The following is a 19,057-nucleotide window of genomic DNA, read 5'->3' as shown; positions in this document are numbered from 1 at the left end:
CAGCTGCTTGCACCTTCCGCCCAGCGCCGGCTTTCCGCGCGACGATCGCCGAGTTCCATCTTCGCGTGGCCTCTGCGGCGCCCGAGCCCGCAATGTCGGGCCCCAACGGGGACCTAGGCATGCCGGTGGATGCGGGCACGGAAGGCGAGAATGACAGCTTCGGGGAAGCAGGTGACCTGGGAGGAGAGGGGTTGTTGCTAAGGCGACCTTTACTCTGCGGGGAGTACTGGCCTTAAGATCTGGAATCGGGCGGGGACGGGGGGCGTGGGAGGGCCTGAGGAGTTGGGCTCTGGAGTTGTCCCCACAGCCACCTCGGAGGCGATGGCGAGCAATAGCAAACAGATCCCTGAGCGCTGCAGTACTGGAGAACTGTCGCTAACCAACCCTGGTGTCTGAAACTGAGGCAGCTTCAGAGCACCTTGTCAGTTTGGGATTTGCTTCAGCCACTTTCCTCGCTAAGAGGGGGCGGTCATGCATGGCTCTGCAGGTGTTGGCCGGGTGGGCTCCCCACTATGCTGAGTCAGCACCCCAGCCATCCGGCTTTGCTGGTGACCTCCTTACTGAGTACTGTGCTTGGGTGCACAACACTGCCCAAGGACCTCAGGGGACGCATCGGCCCACAGACAGCTTTTGCACGTTTGGGAACCTCAGTTTTCCCATCTGCAATATTGGGCACATTGGTGTCTTCTGTATTGAAGTGTGTCAGAATTTAAGGGAAAATGGGATAGAAATGGTTAGCTTCTAAGATTCCAGAGTACAAGTTCCTTCTGAAAGCCGGTTCTTGTTTGTTTGTTTTGAGTGTTGTCAAGTCTGGTGCCTTACCTAGAGGGCAGGACTTGATTACTGTGCAATAAGGATGGGGTATGCTTTTGTTTTCTTATAAAAACTTTATTAAGCTGTAGGTAACACACTAGATTGTACCATTTAAACTGTACAGTTCTGCAGTTTCATATATTCACAGCATAGTCCTTGTCACAACAGGTTCAGAATATTTTTGTCACCTGGGTTCTGCCCTTAATAGAGGTTGTCGTCCATTTGGAGGCATAGTGGGCACTGTTGGACAATAGTGACTGCTGGCAGCCACAGTGAGCATCATGAGGGGACTAGGTGAGGTGGTGGCATAATTGAATGACATTGGGGTGGGGAAGAGGCTGTCCCAGGACTGGAGCAAGGGCTAGGAAGTACCCAGGACGTAGGTGGAGCCTGCAGACATCACCTCTCCTAGCCCTTCTGCTGGCCTGCCAGGATGGATGGGAACAGCTAGCTACCCATTAAGTGCTTGGTGTGGCCTGACCCCGACTGAGCTCTCAGTGTACTGCAATTGCAGAGTCCCCTACCCCACTCTAATAAGGAGTGCTGGGCTAGAGCAGACCTGGGACTCATGTAAGGGTCTCTGACCCTAGGTCTGAGTTTTGACCCTGTCACCAGATGGAATGAAGATGGACTAGCAGCTTGAGAGGCTCTAGGCTGTGTGAAGGATGCCCTCTGTGGGTCATGGGAACTGTCCCTGAGAGGCAGCACATACACACTCATGCTCCAGTCGCCCTCCCTGGCCTCTTCCTTAAAACCACCAGCTCCTTCCCTTTGTTCCCAAGTTGGCAGCTGGGTGTTTCTGAGTCATGGGCTGGCTCGGAAGTGGGTCCCGCAGTGGGCACGGACCCAGACCTTGGATCCTAAGGAGACACAACATTGCTAAGAGGCAGGTCAAAGAAGCTGTAGAGGACGGAGACAGGAAGACTTCTCAGAGGAGGGAAGACATGGAGGAGGAGGTATTTTGAGTAGGTCCTTGAAGGATTGTTGTGGCTGATGAAGTAGATGGTAGACAGTTAAGCAAAAGCAGGGACTGGAAAGCCAGAGCTTCATTCATTCATGCATTCACTCATTCATTCATTCAGTGCTTATTTGTGTCATCGAGGGCACTGGGGAGATAGAGAACACAAGACCCGTCACCTCCCCTAGAGCTTGATAGTTGAGTGTGAGCAGAGGGTGAGCTCAGACCAGCACACTACAGCAGTCATTTCTGAAGGGTTGCTGTGGAGAGGGGGAGGCTGGAGAACCAGGACAGAGTCTGATGTAGTACCGGACCCAGGGAGCCTCCCCTTGGTGACAGCTAAATTGAAATAAGCGGTGGTCATCCCAGAGGGAATGACAAGGGTGCCACCCAGTGCCTTCTAGGCAGGTCACCGGTCTATTCAAAGGGCCTGAATCGGACAAGGCAGGTGAGAGGAGCAGAAGGCTTTGAGCTGTATCTGTCAGCTCTAAGGAGACACAAGACCTTCTCTCTATCTTTTCCCTTCCTCCCAGAGTATGCTGCCATCAACTCCATGTTGGATCAGATCAACTCTTGTCTGGACCACCTGGAGGAGAAGAACGACCACCTCCATGCCCGCCTCCAGGAGCTGCTGGAGTCCAATCGGCAGACACGCCTGGAATTCCAGCAACAGCTTGGGGAGGCCCCTGGTGATGCCAGCCCCTAGGTGCCGGGAGCCCCCAACCAGGCCCCACCCTTACCTCTCTAGGCCATGTTCTGGCCTGGCTAGATACTACTTGGCTTAGACACCATCTCAGGTACTGGCCTCCAGATCCCCTGGTGGGTCTACCAGCCTGGACCAGTCCCCACTCACTGCCCATCACTCTTCCTGGAGTCAGGTGCAGTCCTACAGTTCACCCACTTGTCTGCCTTCCCAGCTCCTGGTCTCTCTCCCCTCCACCCAGATTGAGTGTCATATTAAAGAGGTCTCCCACACCACTGCCCCCTTCTTCTCTTTGTGCCCGGACAAGGACCCCAGTTGCCACTGGAGGCAGATGAGCAGAGACTGTGATCCATGGACCATATGATGGACCTGAGCCTTTCATTTCTGATCCCCAGGGTGTGGGTGAGGTCAGGGCTTCCTCCCTACCTGGTGTGCTGCCCTCCAGCAGCTGCTTCCGGTTGATGCGGGCATGCTGTATGACTGTGAGATACAGACAGGCCCCCTGGGCATTAGGGCCTTCCACCATGGTAACCACCCCTAGGATGTGAAGGTGAACCTTCCTGGCTGGCACTGACAAAGCCAGGCTGTCTGTCTCCAGTGGAGAGCTAAGGATGGACCCATTCACTGCTGATCTGTCTCTGGGTTTGGAGGGCTTTGCCCTCTTGGTGAACCCAGAGCTGATCCTCAGCGGCAATGACGCCCCTAATACAAATTCCATGCTGGACTCTGGTTTCTATACCGTGCAGCTAAGGTTAGAGGCTGGCTGTTTGCCAGTCTGTGAGTTTTGGCAAGTCACGTGACCCTGCTAAGGCCTCTCTGTTCATCTGTAACCCGGGAGTCGGAGCAAGACTAGTCTTAAGGAGCTAGGGTCACCAGTCTTAAGGATTTTCTCCCAAGCTGCCTTCCCAACTCTGACAGACTAGGAGGGAAACTGAGGCTCGGAGAGGGGACATGCCTGGTAGTCCTATCCCAGAGTCCCTGCATCTCACTCAGGGAGCTGATTTTGGCTTCGCTGGTCCTCCACCACTGTGTCCAGAGAGACTGGGGCCCCTCCCCCACCCACCCTGACACAGTGCTGGTGGGGAGGGACTGCATAGCCAAACTTCTGACTCTTTATTGGATTTTGAGTAAAAACACCAACCATGTGAACATTCCCACACGGATACCTAGAAAGCATCAGCAGATTGGGCCCTAGTTAGGCTGAGTGGCCAGAGCTCCCTCTATCAGGTTTTGAGGCGTGATGAGCGCCGAAGGGGAGGAGGGAGTCCGGGGGATCCAGGCTTCACCTTGCTGGGTATCTTCACAGTGTCCTGGGGGCTGGGCTGGCGGCTGCTACCACTGCTAGAGGTGAACAGTGCAGTCAGGGCGTTGCGGGCGTTGATCGCACACTTGCGGCTCACAGGCCGGGTAGGAGGGCTGGGGTTCTTGGCTTTGTATTTCTGGATACAAAAGTTTTCAAAGTTAGGCCTAGCCTAGTGCACTCCTAGCCATCAGCTGCTTCCCACCTTGGGCCAAAACAGTATGAACAGTATGGATCTGCTGTGTGACCCTGTGTGAAGCTCTCTAGGCTCCAGAGTACCCCCAACACCAGCCTCCAATGCACGCACGCGCACACACACACACACACACACACACACACACACACACACACACCATGAAGAGCCAAGCCCGAGTCCTTCCTTCTGTGGGAGTGTGCTTAGGAACTGGTTTTGACAGCAAACAGCTGGTGGCTTGGATAGAGGTGGTAGCCCTGGGCGGGCAGGGCAGGCAGACGACCACTCACCTGCAGGTTCTCAAAGTGGGCCAGAGACTTGCAGTGAGAGAGCCGCAATTCTGAGTTACTGTCGTAGAACTTGTGACAGATTCGGCAGACATAGCCCATCACTGGTACCAGGAAGTCCACACCTGGGGACAGACAGCAGGGTCTGCATACTAAATCCCTGTCACCAGCTGGGCATCACACCTCTTCTGAGTGCCTGACTGCAGTGCTGTGGCTGAGACTGGCGGCTTAGCCTGGGGTCTTACCATAGGCCGTGTTGGGGCTGTAAGTCTCAGAGTCCTTCCATTGCTCTGAAGATGTTTCTCTTGACTGCAGCTAGAGAGGGAGTAAGAACTCAGATGTGGTGCCTCGGGTCCCACCTGGATACAGGTCAGGGGCCTGCAGCCCACCTGCAGTCTCTAGAGCACAACCATTCCTTCAGCTTGCAGGTGGCTGAGGGTGGCTGCCTAAGCCTTGGCACACGCTGAGCCTGCCTCCCATGTGTCCTTCCGATGTATGCTTGTGGGTTCCCATTTGTTCCTTCCCCCAAGCCAAAATAAACCCTTCTTTTCTTAGGCTGCTTCTTCAATATGTTTGAGTGTGTGGGGGCATGGGTACCTGAGGTGTCCAATTTCCAGAAACGGAAGGTACAGGTAGTTATGAGTAACCTGACATGGGTGTGAGGAGTTGAACCCAGGTGCCCTGGAAGAGTACCATGTGCTTTTCACCACCCAGCCATCTCTCCATCCTTTTTCCCCTCAGATAGGGTCTTGACAGCACATGGTTGGAGCTCTCAGTCCTGCTTCCTGCTGGGCCCTCCATGACCCCACCTCCCGAGGTGCATCTAGGGCTTTGCACATGCATAGGCAGGCACTGGACTATAATTCCCAGCCCTCTGCCCTCCCTCCCCACCCTCAGTCTACCCACATTTCTTTTACTTTGTCCAGAGAGGACGAAACTCTTAGACAAAGCCTCACAGGGCTGTGAACAGTCTGATGTGCATGCCTCGTGAGCCTGGCTCAATGTGTCACGTTAGCGCCTACAAATGCCAGCATGACGTCTGGGCTCCAGGAGCCACCAACAGCCTGCCCCATACCTGCTTGCAGAATTCCTCCTCCGCCTCAATCTCTTCTTCCTCTTCTTCATCATCATCCTCGTCCTCTTCTTGACCACTCTCAAAGCAACCAACGGCGTCCACGGTGATGAAGTGGTCCTCATCTGGGCTGCCTGTCTCTTTTTCAAGTGTCTTCAGCTGCCCGAGGAATGCATGAGGGACTTAGGCCAGCTGTGGGCAGTTAGCATACACCCCTGAGGGTTCTAGCTGCTCCCTCTCCCCCCACCTGCTCTATGATCTTGGGGGAAGGCTTCATGCTGTATTGGGGTAGCTAGGGTTACCTCCTGGGCCTTGTCCTTGTGTCCCTGGGACTTCACATGCTCCACAAACTTTCGAGGGGTCTTGAAATAACGGTTGCATATGGTGCAGAAGGGCCTCAGGGACTGCTTGGCAACCTGGGGAGGGGCAGGTGGGCCATGTGCTGCATTGGAGCACACCCCAGGTACAAGCTGCTCTATCAGTGGCCCAATGAGAGCTCACCTCTTAAACCCACAAGCCCAGGTCGGCTCCGCCCCTTGCATGAGACATGCAAAACCACTTCACCATGTGAGATGGTGGGTGGCAACAGAGACAGAATAGGAGGAGGACCGCCTCCAAAGACACCCCAGGAAGCTAAGGGCTGATCAGCACGGTGAGCAGGTGCCTACACTGAACAGATGGGCACAGGAAAGCCCAAAGAGGAACATGATTAACTTACCAGAAGCCACATGAGTGGAAGTCGCATGGTGACAAAAATAGACCCCACCCCCACTCCCAACCTGGGCTTGGAGGTATCCCACACAGGGACCCGTCTAGCATGAGTGGCTCTTGTACCTTGTGCTCCTGTGTCCTGCGGTGCTGGATCAGGTCTCCCATGTAGTACACCTGGCAGGTGTTGCACCAGCGTTTGGGTGGAGGATCTCTGCCGGCAAGAGCAAGCAGTGCATGATGCTATATCCCCTAGAGCGCTCCAGAAGGGAAGGGTGCTGCACTTCAACTAGGGCATATGAGGGGCCAGGGTCCTAGTCATCAAAAGGACAAAGGACTCCTGACTCTTCTAGAAGTGAGAGCTAATGGACCGGAGCTCCCTGTCAGCCAGGCAAACAAAGAGCAGCCAAGACAGAGTCCCTGTCCTCGTCCTCAGTGGAATTGCCCATCACTGACTCAGACAACCATGCTGCCTGAGAAAGGGTTTCATGTCCTCAGCTGGGTTTACTGTCATTCTGAATAAGTCAACTCACTACAAGATCTCGCTGTGTAAGGAAGTGGCCTTAAACTCTCGTGCCCTCTGTCTCAGCCTCCCAAGTGCCAGGAACATCATGGTGACTCTGCAATTGTGAGACTTCCTGGATCCTCCTGAAAAGCTGGGGGCTCTGGCAACCACCTGAGGCAGCTCCCCAGGGGACAGGGCCCTTATCTTCCAGGGTCCAAGGCTATGCCTCAGCCCTGCAGGCTTGTGATCCCCCACTTGGACCTGGCAGTACCTATAGCTTCTCAGACCAGGTGCTAGTTCCAGATCCCAGGTAGAGCAGATTTCAGACCATCTGGTTAGGGGGTAGCAGGCAGATCAGTGGGGACAGGGCTCTGTATTATAGCTCCCCTCCTTTCCATTGGAATGTCACACTGTTCTTACCTGGAAGGGACCTTAGGAAATTCACTACACCTGTCATCAAGACAGGAGAAACCAATGATCAAGAACGGACTTAATTGTATGCACAGCTGGCTTATCTCCTGGCCAGACCTTGGAGACAGGCTGGTCAGGGCCTAAGCCACAGCATGGGCCTCTGCCAGCCCCTACTTACTCTGTTTCTCTCTCCAGGATGTCCCGAGGCATGGGCAGCAGGGACAACAGGCAGGTCTGGCTCGAGTGATGCATTTCCCCAAGCCGCTGTTGGTGCTGAGCCTCTGACATGTGATCCTGAAACTCCTGTAGCATGAATGTACCACAAGTGGATGTGAGCTGCAGCCCAGGGAAGGGTAGTGCCAACCGTCATGGCCACCCTGTGGCTCTGATCCTCCTGGCTCCCTTTCTCCCCCGTGTTGTATTGCCACAACTGGCATTACTTTACACAGCTCAATGTAGGCCAGGGCGGGGATGGTAAACTGAGGCACAGAGGGGATACATATCCATTTCTGGGAGTGCTCCATTGATAAGAAATGCGACTCCAGTGCTCAGACGAGGACCGCAGTCATAGAGATAACAATGGCCACTGGTAATAATATAAGGGCATTAAAAGAAACCAGGGGTCGGGGCCTGTAGAGATGGCTCAGAGGTTAAGAACACTGGCTGCTCTTCCTGAGGATCTGGGTTCAAGTCTTAGCACCCACACAGTGGCTCATGACTGTGTAACTCCAGTTGCACAGACTCCGATGCCTTCACCTGGCCTCTGTGGGCATCGACCCATGTGGTGCACAGACATATGGGTGAACCAGTCATACACATCAAATGAAAGTAAGTAAGTCGGGGTTGGGGATTTAGCTCAGTGGTAGACGCTTGCCTAGCAAACACAAGGCCCTAGGTTCGGTCCCCAGCTCCGAAAAAAAGAAAAAGAAAAAAAAAAAAAAGAAAGTAAGTAAGTCATTTTTAATTGTTTGTTTCTTTTAATTTAAAGACAGACACTGAATTCTTGCCATATTGCCCAGGTTAATGTGAAACTCGTGTGCTCATGTGATCTTCCTGTTTCGAACCCCCACGAAGCTGGAGCAATTGGTGGTCCCAGCCAAGACTACTACTCATTTATCCATTTATTCTGCCTCTCACAGGCTAAGCAATGGCTCAGCTATATCCCCAGCTTCTTCTTTCTTCCTTTTTCTTTTTGAAATAACTTTATTTTGAGACAGGCTCTCACTAAGTTGACCAGGTTACCCTCCTGCCTCAGCCTCCTGAGTAACTGTTATTACTAGTACTCAGCCTCCAACGTAACTCTATTACTAGTACTCAGCCTCCTAAGTAACTGCTATTATTAGTAAAGCTGCACTTCCTTGGGCTGAGCTGGGCACAGAACTTCAGTGTCAGGTGCCGAGTCCTAAGTCACACTGCGGTGATGAAGCTCTTGGCTGACCTCACTGAACACAAAAGGAAAAGACCTAAGGGTGGAGTTTACTTCTGGAGACCTCCATGGCCAGTCACAGCAGATTTGAACCAGGTTTTCCTAGACCCTAAAACTCTGCTCTACCGGCTGATCAGGAACTATGCCTATGCAGACACTATGGCTGCAGCTACTGTGCAGTGTAGAAAGGGCAAGCCGGACGGCCCAGCCCCCCTCCTCTGCCCCAGTACCTGCTGGCTGCTGCAGCTGGCCTTGCAGATGTAGCAGAAGAACTGGAGGCTTTGCTTGGAGGGTGTGCTGGCAAGGGCAGGGGTGGCAGAGGCGGAGTCCCCAGGGCGAGGTCCAGATGTGAGGGGTGTGGTGTTGAAAGCCCGGCTGTTGCTACTCTGCAGGATGGTGACCTTCAGGGAGCTCCCAGCCCCCCACATCTACAGCAGACGCAGAGACAGAGTTTCTACCCTCTAGGTTAGGTTAGGTTCCGTGACTGCCCAAACCTACACAGAGAATACCACAGCTAGGATTTGAACCTAGATCGAATAGAAATGTCTCACTATGTAGACCAGGCTGGCCTGAGACTTGCAGAGATCAGCCAGCCTCTGCCTCCCTAGGGCTGGATTAAAGATGTATAGCACCGGGGTTGGGGATTTAGCTCAGTGGTAGAGCGCTTGCCTAGGAAGCACAAGGCCCTGGGTTCGGTCCCCAGCTCCGAAAAAAAGAACCAAAAAAAAAAAAAAAAAAAAAAAAGATATATAGCACCACTCCTGACCTAGCTCTGGTTAATTCGAAGTCCAACCCACCTCACCAAACACATGATGGATGGGGAAACAGACCCAAGGAAGGAAAGAGGTTGACTTAAGTTTTGTTATATGGTAGCGTTGGGACCTGAGTCCCACAAGGAGCCTTTTACAAAGGTACTGTTTCCACTAAAATGGCATCACTGCGAGAAGGACTGGTGGGTCTAGTGTGAAGTTGGCCGGACCAGAAAGGACTTTTACCACCAAAAGCACATCAAGATCTTAAGAAAAAAGATACAGGGGTTGGGGATTTAGCTCAGTGGTAGAGCGCTTGCCTAGCAAGCGCAAGGTCCTGGGTTCGGTCCCCAGCTCCGAAAAAAAAGAAAAGAAAAGAAAAGAAAAAAAAAAGAAAAAGAAAAAAGATACGATGACAGAGGAACCACCATGTGGCTCACCCATGCCACCAGGCACAAGGCTGCTGTCCTTCCACACATGGGGAAACACGTGAGGGATCCTTAGAGTAGCCTGGGGCAAGCAGACACCAAGCCGCTGCAGGCTTACTCCCTCCGGTATTCACGCTGGTCTCTACGCACCCCCAGCACTTCTCCTGCTCTCTTTTCACATTCTCCCACATCCAGGCCACCAGCTGACGCCTCTTGGCTCCTGTCTTCACTGCTCTGGGCACTTACTGGTTCTGGCAAGGTCTCCTCTGGGTCTGAAATGACATATACGTTCCTTTCCCAGAGTGTCTACCATTTGGGGTCTGGATAGATCTGAATCCACGAGTTGGCGTCTCTGTCCAGATGAAGTCCAAGATGGGGATGGTCCCAGATCTCCAGGCCCAACCAACCCTCAGTCCCCAGTCAAGACTCTGCCAGATCAGAGAAAGAAGGGCTTGGCAGATCTGGATCAGGTCGGGAGTCCACACTCGCTCACCTCTCCCAACTTCTGCAGCGTTAGATAATAGCTGTGGTTCCGTGGCACAGGCCGGAACTGATGCTTGTTCTGGTGGGGGTGCTGACCCCTGTGGCCAGGTCTGAGGCTGGTCCTGGGTCTTCTCTGATGTCTGCTCCTGTGGCTGTGCTTGGGTGGATACCTGTGGATGTGTCTGTGTCTGTGTCTGGGCCTGCTTGTGCGACTGCGCCTGCCAGAGGGGCTGAGGCTGGGTCTGTGCCTGAGCTTGCTTCGGTGGGTCTGTCTCCCATGGCTGCAACTGCCACTGGGGCTGTGACCGTACCTGTGGCTGTACCTGATTCTGCTGGGGCGCTAAGTGCTCTGGAGAAGTCTGTGTCTGTGCCTGCTTCTGCAGCTTTGACAGAGTCTGGATCTGCAGAACCTGTGGCTGGATTCGCGGCACCACCAGGGCTTCCGGTGGCTCAGGCAGCTGATCTGGGGTCTGTGTCTGCTTTGGTGCTGTCATCTGGGTCTGAGGCTGGACCCTTGCTTGTGGCTGCCCTGTAGGGCCTTTCTCGGTGGACTCCTCTGAGCTAGCAAAGATCCAAAGATAATCAAAAAGCCAGTTGTGGTGGTCTATGCCTTTGATCCTAGTCCTAGGGAGGCAAAGACAGGCGGACCTCTTCTTGAAAGTTTGAGGCCAGCCTGGTCTGTGTAGTGAGTTCCAGGTCAGCCGAGATTGTCTCAAAAACGAAAACAAAACAAGCAAGCATATTCAAGAAGACCAAAGATCTATCTTCCGAGAGGCCTATGATGTAGTTCCTAATCCTAGCCCTACTTACGATGTGGGATGAGGGACGCTCTAAAGCTACCCGGACCTGTTCCACCTAAATAGACGCAGGGGCAGTGACCCTCCACCTCCAAATTGCAACATGATTTTAATTAGCCCTATAAACTAGGCCCCACCTATACTCTGCAAGGACCCCTTCCTCCTGGCTGCCCAGGGTGGCCTCCAGGTGGTTCACCCCCAGGTAGATCTAGGGATGAATGTGACCCTCCCCCAAGTGGATGTCAAGGCCTAATGGTACAGGTGAGCTCCAGGCCTCTGAGCCCCAACACGTGGCCAGCATCACTCACCTCCTCAACCTCTTGGCTGGTGGTTCCAACGCCTCAAAGGGCTCAGGCTCAGGCTCATGCACTTGGGGCTCACTCGCATCTGGGAAGACTAGTGAATCTTGGTCTACAATGGTGGCAGGTGAGGAAACATAGCTCCAGGAGGTGGCCCTGGCTTACTTTCCACCAAGATCATTCCTGCCCGATGTCCCTTGTGAAGGACAGCAGTCCTCATCTCTCACCTTCAGCTGTGTCCATCTGGAGCTCTGTGGCTTCCTCAGACCCCTCTGTGGGGTCTTCCCTGTCGTCCAGAGGCACCGTCTGAGAAGAAGAATCCTGCTTCCTTTTAGAAACCATTTGGGGTGGGGTGGGGGTGTTGTTCAAGACAGGGTTTCTCTGTGTAGCTCTGGCTGTCCTGGAACTCACTCTGTAGACCAGGCTGGCCTTGAACTAACTCAGAGACCTACTTGTCTCTGCCTCTGAGTACTGGGATTAAAGGTACACGCCACCACTGCCCAGCTTCAGAAACCATTTTTTAAACCTCTATCTCACTTGCAAATAAATACTCTCCTACTCAAAACGACTGTCGCCACCCAGCCACAGAGCAAGTTCCCGACTGTGGGGCTGCACAGAGAAGCCTGTCTCGGAAAAACAGAGAGAGGAAAAGAATGGCCATCACCATCTCAAGGGACTAACAGGGCCTGGCCGAAGGCACGAAGCATAGAGGACCTGGAGCCCCTCAAGTGTCGTTATCTGAAGCTATTTGGTCCTGCTGGGGAGACACGGAAAGTCTCTTGGTTCCTAGTCATCCAGACTTCCCACAGTCAGCCAGAGAGAGCCTTTGGCCTGACCCTCCTGGGCCTCCTGGTGGTACGGCGGCTTTCCTTACCGTAAGCCAGGACCTGCCCGCCCCTCCCACTCTCAGGGCCTGAACCGCTGCCTCTCTTTCCCTTCTGAACCCCACCTTCCACCGGTCTCCATGCATCCTCACTGGCCTTTCTCTGGTCACACCCTCAGCCTCTTCCTGTGTCTAGTCTTCAACTAGAGCCTCAAAGCTTCTGGGAGGAAACTCCTTCCCAGGCCAGGTCTAGACCCTTTTAGTAATATTTCGTGGGTTTTGCTGCTGTGTTTGTTGGGAGACAGGGTCTCATTTAATTCATTGCTTTTGGGTTACTGTATTAACATCTCTTACACGTACACACCCAAGACCCACAGAAGGACGGATGCTACATCTTAGCCTTAAAGTGCTCCAGCCACTTCTTGGGCACTATGGGGAGCCCTTGGGTGCCATCTATAGCTTCCCTGTGTACTGCTAAGGCCTGTCGTCCTGGTGGGATACACATCTGTACCCCACATCAGGCCTCCAGGCCCCTCGGACACTACCGAGTTCTTGCCCTGGAAGACACAGGGAGTCGGGGGGCCTGGGTTCTGTGCCTACCTCGACCACTCCAGTCTGTCAGCTGTAGTTTCCCTATATGTAAAACAGGAGCACAGGTAGGCCAAGACCCCAGCAGGCCAGGCCTAATCCTAACCCTAAGGGTAGAGACTGAGCCCTTCTCTGGAGGGAAATGCCTTCCTAAAGATGTAGGAGAAACTGATTAAGTAAAGAACATGGTTCCTGGGCTGGAGAGATGGCTCAGTGGTTAAGAGCACTGACTGCTCTTCCAGAGGTCCTGAGTTCAATTTCCAGCAACCACATAGTGGCTCACAACCATCTGTAATGAGATCTGATGCCCTCTTCTGGTGTGTTTGAAGACAGCTATAGTGTACTTATATATAATAAATAAATAAATCTTTAAAAAAAAAAAAAAAAAAAAAAAAAAAGAACATGGTTCCTGCCCTAGATAAGCTTGGGAGTGGACCCTTATGCAGACATGCAGGGACAGTGTGTGTGTGTGTACATGCTGGGGTTCTTAGATGCAGCTGTAACCTGTAACCCCCCTAGCACTCTGCTTTTCTTCTGTGGATGAGAAGTACACATTTTTTGAAACTTTTAGGCAGTGATACAATGCTTCCTTATTTTCTGCAGAACCCAGAGCCTCAGGGATCCCAAGCCTGTGGATACCACAAGCCATAGCTTTGTGCCTTAAAAGTAACATTCAAAGCTGCCTGTCCCACAGAGTCACCATTAGCCTCAGGTAAACACTTGAAGCACGGAATCTCGATTAAGGCGGGAGATTAAGCAACACAGAAGACAGTGAAGTGTTATTACGATATTAAATCACAGATTAGATTTAGTGGGCTTTTTTTTGTTTTGTTTTCTAAGGACAAAATGGGGCATGATAAAATATATGTGAACTTGAGAGGCTGAGGCAGGAGGATCACTTGAACTGAGAAGTTTGCGACCAGGCTGGGCAACGTAGGAGCATAGAAGGTATTTGAAATTTGGGAGATACGACCTTGTCTCTTAACTAACGAACATTAATCATCAAGCAAAGGAGGGTATCAGAGATCTTATTGATTAATTGATTTATTGGTTGATTGGTATTTTCAAGACACGGTTTCTCCGAGTAGCCCTAATTGTCCACTCCTAGAACTCACTCTGTAGACCAGGCTAGCCTCTAACTCAGAGCTCCGCCTGCCTCTGCTTTCCAAGTGCTGGGATTAAAGGCATGTTTTGGGATGGCTGGCCTAGAACTCACTATGTAACTGAGGAAGACCTTAGATCTCTGAGCCTCCTGAACCATCTCCAGAGTGCTGGGATTCTAAGTGTACTTGATTCTACCTGACAGTAAGATTAACTTCATCCAGGACTGGAGAGATGGCTCAGCTGTTTAAGAGCACTGACAGCTCTTCCAGAGGTCCTGAGTTCAATTCTCAGCAACCACACAGTGGCTCACAGTCATCTTGTAATGGAAACTGATATCCTCTTCTGGTGTGTCCGAAGACAGCTATAGTGTACTCATGTACATAAAATAAATAGATAGCTCTTTAAAAAAAAAGATTTACTTCATTTGTTCTTTTTATTTCTAAAACCTGAAGGTCTTTCCACTCAGCTCAGGATGTTCTAGAATGTGCCGTGGTCTTCTGCCCCTAACCTCTCAAGTTTTGGGATTATGAAGGGTAGTCCTTATACCCTGACCTTTTTACCTTCTTATATGGCTATCCAAAAGTTTAAATCAGATATACGACTTGTTCTAGTTCTACTAGACATTGCTGATGTGAAGAGAGACAGCACTGAGGGCCACTGAGCTGGTTCAGCAGGTGAAGGCATCTGGCGCCAAGTTCTGTCCCTAAGACCCATGTGGTAGGAGGGAGGTGATCTGACTTCCCCGTGCACACGCAAAAACAAAATGATGATAAGAAGGAAAGAAACTTGTTTAAGAGAGGAATAGCACATAGATAATAATAAGGTGGTATTTGGGTAGGGCTGAAGTCACATCAAGGACGAACGACACCTGACAGAAGATGACAGATACTAGACACCTTTGCTTTACAGACACTGAGGCAAAAAAACCAAAGGCCAGGGCGAGCCCAAGCACAGAGAGCTGGGCTGACACTGGGGACCCCTTCACCCACTCCTACTGCAGCTGCTCTACTCACCTTGTGATTGGGGGTGGTGGAAGAGGGGGTTCTGGGCTGCTTCTGGGAGTTCCTCCCTGAGTGGTTATGCTGAGAAGGGTTTATTGGGATCCCAACAGGAGGAGGCCCCAGCAGGGACTGTCGAGTAGCCTGGGGAAAGAACTGCTGCAGATTTGGGGTGACCATCTGGGGTGGTGTAAGGCTAGGAGCTGCTAGGTTTGGGGCTGTCACATTGTAAGCACGGAGGTTGCCTGTGGAGAAGAGATGAGACGAGAAGTCACACCGTGGTTGAATGGCCAAGATCCTATCAGGGGTTCAGTCCCCCAAATACCATGGGGATGTCAGAGATAATTTCTAAGGGGACCCTCTTACCCAGAGGAGCAGAGGGAAGGGAAGCTCAAGGCAAGGCCCACTGTGGGCATGAGTGAGTGAGGAAGGACTTAGGGTAGGTTTTCTGCTCCATCTGGTGTGTGAGCTGCCCTAGCTAGCCCTCAGACATGCTGTAAGGCCCTCAGGTATGTGAGGGACCCAGCACAAGGCCACAGGAGGACCACCAAACTGCTGTCAGTACTTTGTCCCACACTGGCTTTATCAATGAGAGGGAAGGTTCTGGCACCCAACAAGGCACCCTTTCACTGTAGCGGCCCTCTAGTTTGCCAGGTAGCAGGGAGAAGTGGCTATAAAACACGGACACGAAACAGAGAGGTAGCTTGGCCAAGCCCTCTGAGGGACACCTGCTAGCTCTGTCCTTGCCCCATCCTCCACACTCCCAGACATCACCAGGTCCTAGCAACTCTAGCACCCACGTGCCTTCTGGAAAACACGCCATCCCTCCCTAGAACTGCAGCAAACGGGACCTCTTTAAAGCTACATTCTGATCTCATCCCTGTCCAAAGCCTTCTACAGTTCCCCGTTCCTTTTAGGGCAAGGTCTGGCTATAAAACACAGACTACCCACTTCACGTACACAACGATCTAGGGACATGTCACTGGGCCGTCCTCCAACTACCCCGTTTCTGGGCCTTTGAACATGCTACATGCTTCTGTGGAAGCTGTTGTGTTCCACTAATTCCCAGCATCCTTCAGGCCTCCCTTTAAGTTTTTGCTATCTCCCATTTGGGAGGCCTTCCCTGTGTCTGTGTCCCTGGAGACTTCTATCCTAGCACTAGCCATCTTCTTTCCTGCTGTATCTCCTCCGACCCAAGGAAGGCCCAGAGTGTGAGAGTTAGCATTCATGGCCAGATTCAGGAGCGATGCAAGGGAGGGGGGCACAGGCTTAAAGGTATAGCTCAGTTGTGCTGAGCGCTGAATTCAAGTCCAGACTTCCTCTGGCACCTTGAGCAAACCAGTTCTCCCTCCCCTCGTCTGTCAAGTGAGGATTCAAAGTCATGAATCAGTGTATCCGCTAAACAGACACAACGAAGACAAGCATGCAGTCCCAGAGATCCATCCAGCTCCCGTAAGGCGGAAGATGGGAAGCCCTCAAACAGAGACGGACAAAGGACATGGACAAGTCGCAAAGTGACATGCGAATGCTTGGTACGCGTACATTGTGTTTTAGCCGCAACAGAATGTGGAAATGGGAACTAAGACATTCACAACGCAGCGTTAGCCTTTGCAAACCAACTCAGTAAATGATACGGACACACACACTCACAGAGGTATATATAAAAAAGTGTAGAGTACCCAAGGCTGCCGTAGGCATGGTGAGGCTGGCACTGTCATACGTGGCTGGTGGCATTGCAAACTGGTCCAGTCCTTAGGAAAGTAATTTGGCAATACTTAACAAAAGCCATCAAACATCCATCCCCCGACTCAGTCACTCTGTGTTGGGGATCTACTGTGAAAAGAATCTCAGATGTCTCGTTCATCCCAGTGGTGTTTAGGATAGAAAAAGGAGGGGAGGGAAGAGAAATGGAGAATTGAGGTTTCCATCAGGGCACACATCCCTCTAGTGAAAACTTAAAAGCTATCACAAATAACCTGGATTGAACCAGAATACTGCTTGGGTGTGGCAGCTCATGCCTAGAATCCCAGCCCTTGGAGGATGAAGTAGGAAGACTGTTTTGAGTTCAAGACCACCCTGGCTTACACACTAAGTTCCAGGATAACCTGAGCTACAGAGTCTCAAAGCAAGGCCAAACATATCAGCATACACTTTTCCCCAGGACTAGGGAGGTAGATCTCTGTGAGTTCAAGGCCAGCTTGGTCTACATAGTGAGCTTGAAGCCAGCCAGGCCTAGAGAGTGAGACCCTGTCTCAAACAAACAAAAACAAAATAGAAAATAAAATAAAAACAAAATATGGACTCTTTTTTTTTTTTTTTTGGTATAATCATATAATCATACCCAACTTCCTAAGCCTCTTCCTAGGGAAAAAAAAAATTGAAAGAAATACAATGAAAGGGTGGTGACTTTCTCCCGGAAATGAGGGAATCTTTTCCTACCACTTGGGTTTCTTTGTTTTCAATAACTTTATTTTTTAGGATTTATCATAAATTTTAATTCATGTGCTGTACAGGAAGCTGCCCTTGGAGGCCAGGTAAGGGTGACAGATGTCCTGGACCTGGTGTTATAGGCATCATGGGTTGCCCCCTGTGAGTGACAGACCCTAACTCAGGACCTCTGGAAGAGCAGCAAGCTAACCTCTGACCCATCTCTCCAGCCCCCTCGGGATTTTACTGTTGCTGCCTTTGTTCTTCTATTTTAGTACCTTATTTTCACTATGACAAGCATGACTTTTAAAATGGAAAAAACAAAAGGTGGCGTGTATCTGTCCATCTTGTGATGGGATTTTTCTCTCTAGAATTATCTACGCCTCATTTGAAAGTCAGCTCGAAAGGCTGTCCAGACTGTGGTCCTGGTGGGGTTGCCAAGTGATGACTGCCTAACCTGCTTCTACCTGTGCTGTGACTAAGGGCACAGCGTCCCTCTTATGGGCCTCAGATTGCTATCTCTATTTGTAGAGGGGGTTATGGGTATGCCTCCCCCTAGGGCTATCAGTCGAGTCAGGACTGGCCAGCACCATAGCCTGGTGACCCTGTACTTAGCAGAGTAGCTTGTGGACTTCATCTCCTGGGAGCCCTGTTGTCTTCATCTATAAGGACGTGATCAGGGCCACTGTGAGCTTTGGATAGGAAGAGACTGAGGACGACAGGGAGCTGACAAACCTTGCAACTGCTGTAGGAGCAAAGCTCTTTGCAGCATGGAGCCATTGAGCAGGGAGGTCGAGTTGAGGCCCTGGAGATTCAGAAGCTGTTGCGGGGATGACTGCTGGGGGAGGCCCCTGTGTGATGGGAGGAGGGTGTCAGAGGGGTCCAGGGAAGCCATCTACCCGGTGGCAATCCCCTCCAAGGTGGAAACTGATGACATTTAATACTCAAACAAGGATGCCGGATGGGTGATAACTACTGAGAGCCAGGCTCCAAAATGTGGGTCTGAGCGTCAGACCTGACTCCAATCCCGGAAGTGGGAAACTCACCGGCTGACAGGCATGGACAAGGAGGCCTGTGGTGGGGACTGCTGCAGTAGCTGTTGGAGCTGGAGTATCTGCTGTTGCTGCTGCTGGAGCTGCTGTTGCTGGAGCTGCTGCAACTGTTGCTGCTGCTGGAGTTGCTGGTTAAACATGGTGGCTGGAGGAAGTATGGTGGGTAGGGTCAGATCACCACTCTGGGACAATCCGGCTCCTCGCCCCTCCCAAAACACACACCCCAGCATAATGCCTGCTGAGCTTCACCGCTACACAGTCCTGGCCCTACACATGTGTACCGGGGAGGGGGGAACCTTTCAGTTCTTCCGGTCAGCTGCCAGGAACAGGATACACACAAACACACTCTTGCCTTCAGTTCTTTATCTTCCCTCCCATCTCTTCAACTCTGGCGGCCCAACCTTCTAAGCGGAGCACACCTTTCCACCCCCACCTTCTGCCTGTCAGTCACTCTACCCTTCACTTCCTGGTGCCAGCTCCTTCCCGAGCACACCTCCCTTCTTTTTGGAGTCCGCTGTCCTCTCCCTAAATTGTGTCATTTAAGTCCGTGAGCCCCGGACGGGAAAAGCTTCCGTCCACTACAGTACCCTCCCACGTCCCTCCGTTGCCCCTCGTCCCTTCACTCCCTTCCCCCGCAGATATAGCCAACGTGACTTAACTGATCCTGTGGCCTCCCCTGTCCACAAAGCCCGTAACCTCTCTGCAAGTAGCCGCTATCCCAGCGGTCCATCCTCCCCGGGAAGCCCAACCCTCCTCCACAGACGCTTCCGGGGCGGGCACCACGCTGGCTCCCCCTCACCTCCCGGCAATCCACGAAAGCCGAAAACGTGAAAGTCACGAGCGGACTCGTGGGCGGGCTCGCGAGCTCCCGGGCTGCTCGGGACGTGACTGTGGCCCGGACACTCCGAAGGCCCAGTGGCTGGCCACTCCCGC

General features: G+C 52.1%; 2 protein-coding genes across 43 annotated transcripts; one reads left to right on the top strand and one right to left on the bottom strand.

Moving 5' to 3' along the window:
* Positions 1-2,746, top strand: Bbln (bublin coiled coil protein). Its single transcript, NM_001399481.1, has 2 exons — positions 1-171; positions 2,305-2,746. The coding sequence occupies exons 1-2, from the start codon at positions 93-95 to the stop codon at positions 2,475-2,477; spliced, it is 252 nt and encodes an 83-aa protein (NP_001386410.1). The 5' UTR covers positions 1-92; the 3' UTR covers positions 2,478-2,746.
* An 818-nt stretch (positions 2,747-3,564) lies between these two features.
* Ciz1 (CDKN1A interacting zinc finger protein 1) lies at positions 3,565-19,016 on the bottom strand. Of its 42 annotated transcripts, none has more exons than XR_015682812.1 (18): positions 18,784-19,016; positions 18,119-18,269; positions 17,808-17,923; positions 16,325-16,396; positions 14,661-14,890; positions 11,360-11,438; positions 11,142-11,244; positions 10,348-10,597; positions 10,047-10,206; positions 9,446-9,825; positions 8,607-9,045; positions 7,129-7,253; positions 6,161-6,248; positions 5,629-5,742; positions 5,330-5,485; positions 4,500-4,569; positions 4,258-4,379; positions 3,565-3,913 (listed from the first exon to the last, which is right to left on the bottom strand). XR_015682812.1 is itself a non-coding variant. In XM_087651350.1 (18 exons), exons 2-18 carry the CDS (start codon positions 18,262-18,264, stop codon positions 3,698-3,700), a joined length of 2,367 nt encoding a protein of 788 aa, XP_087507476.1. In that variant the 5' UTR covers positions 18,265-18,269; positions 18,784-19,016; the 3' UTR covers positions 3,565-3,697.
* Between the last annotated feature and the right edge of the window lie 41 nt (positions 19,017-19,057).

This window comes from Rattus norvegicus, chromosome 3, assembly GCF_021556685.1.
Source record: "Rattus norvegicus strain SHRSP/BbbUtx chromosome 3, alternate assembly SHRSP_T2T, whole genome shotgun sequence".
NCBI classification, from domain to species: Eukaryota; Metazoa; Chordata; class Mammalia; order Rodentia; family Muridae; genus Rattus; species Rattus norvegicus.
The sequence above is the reverse complement of the archived record's forward strand: the minus strand, read 5'-3'. Positions and strand labels throughout refer to the sequence as shown.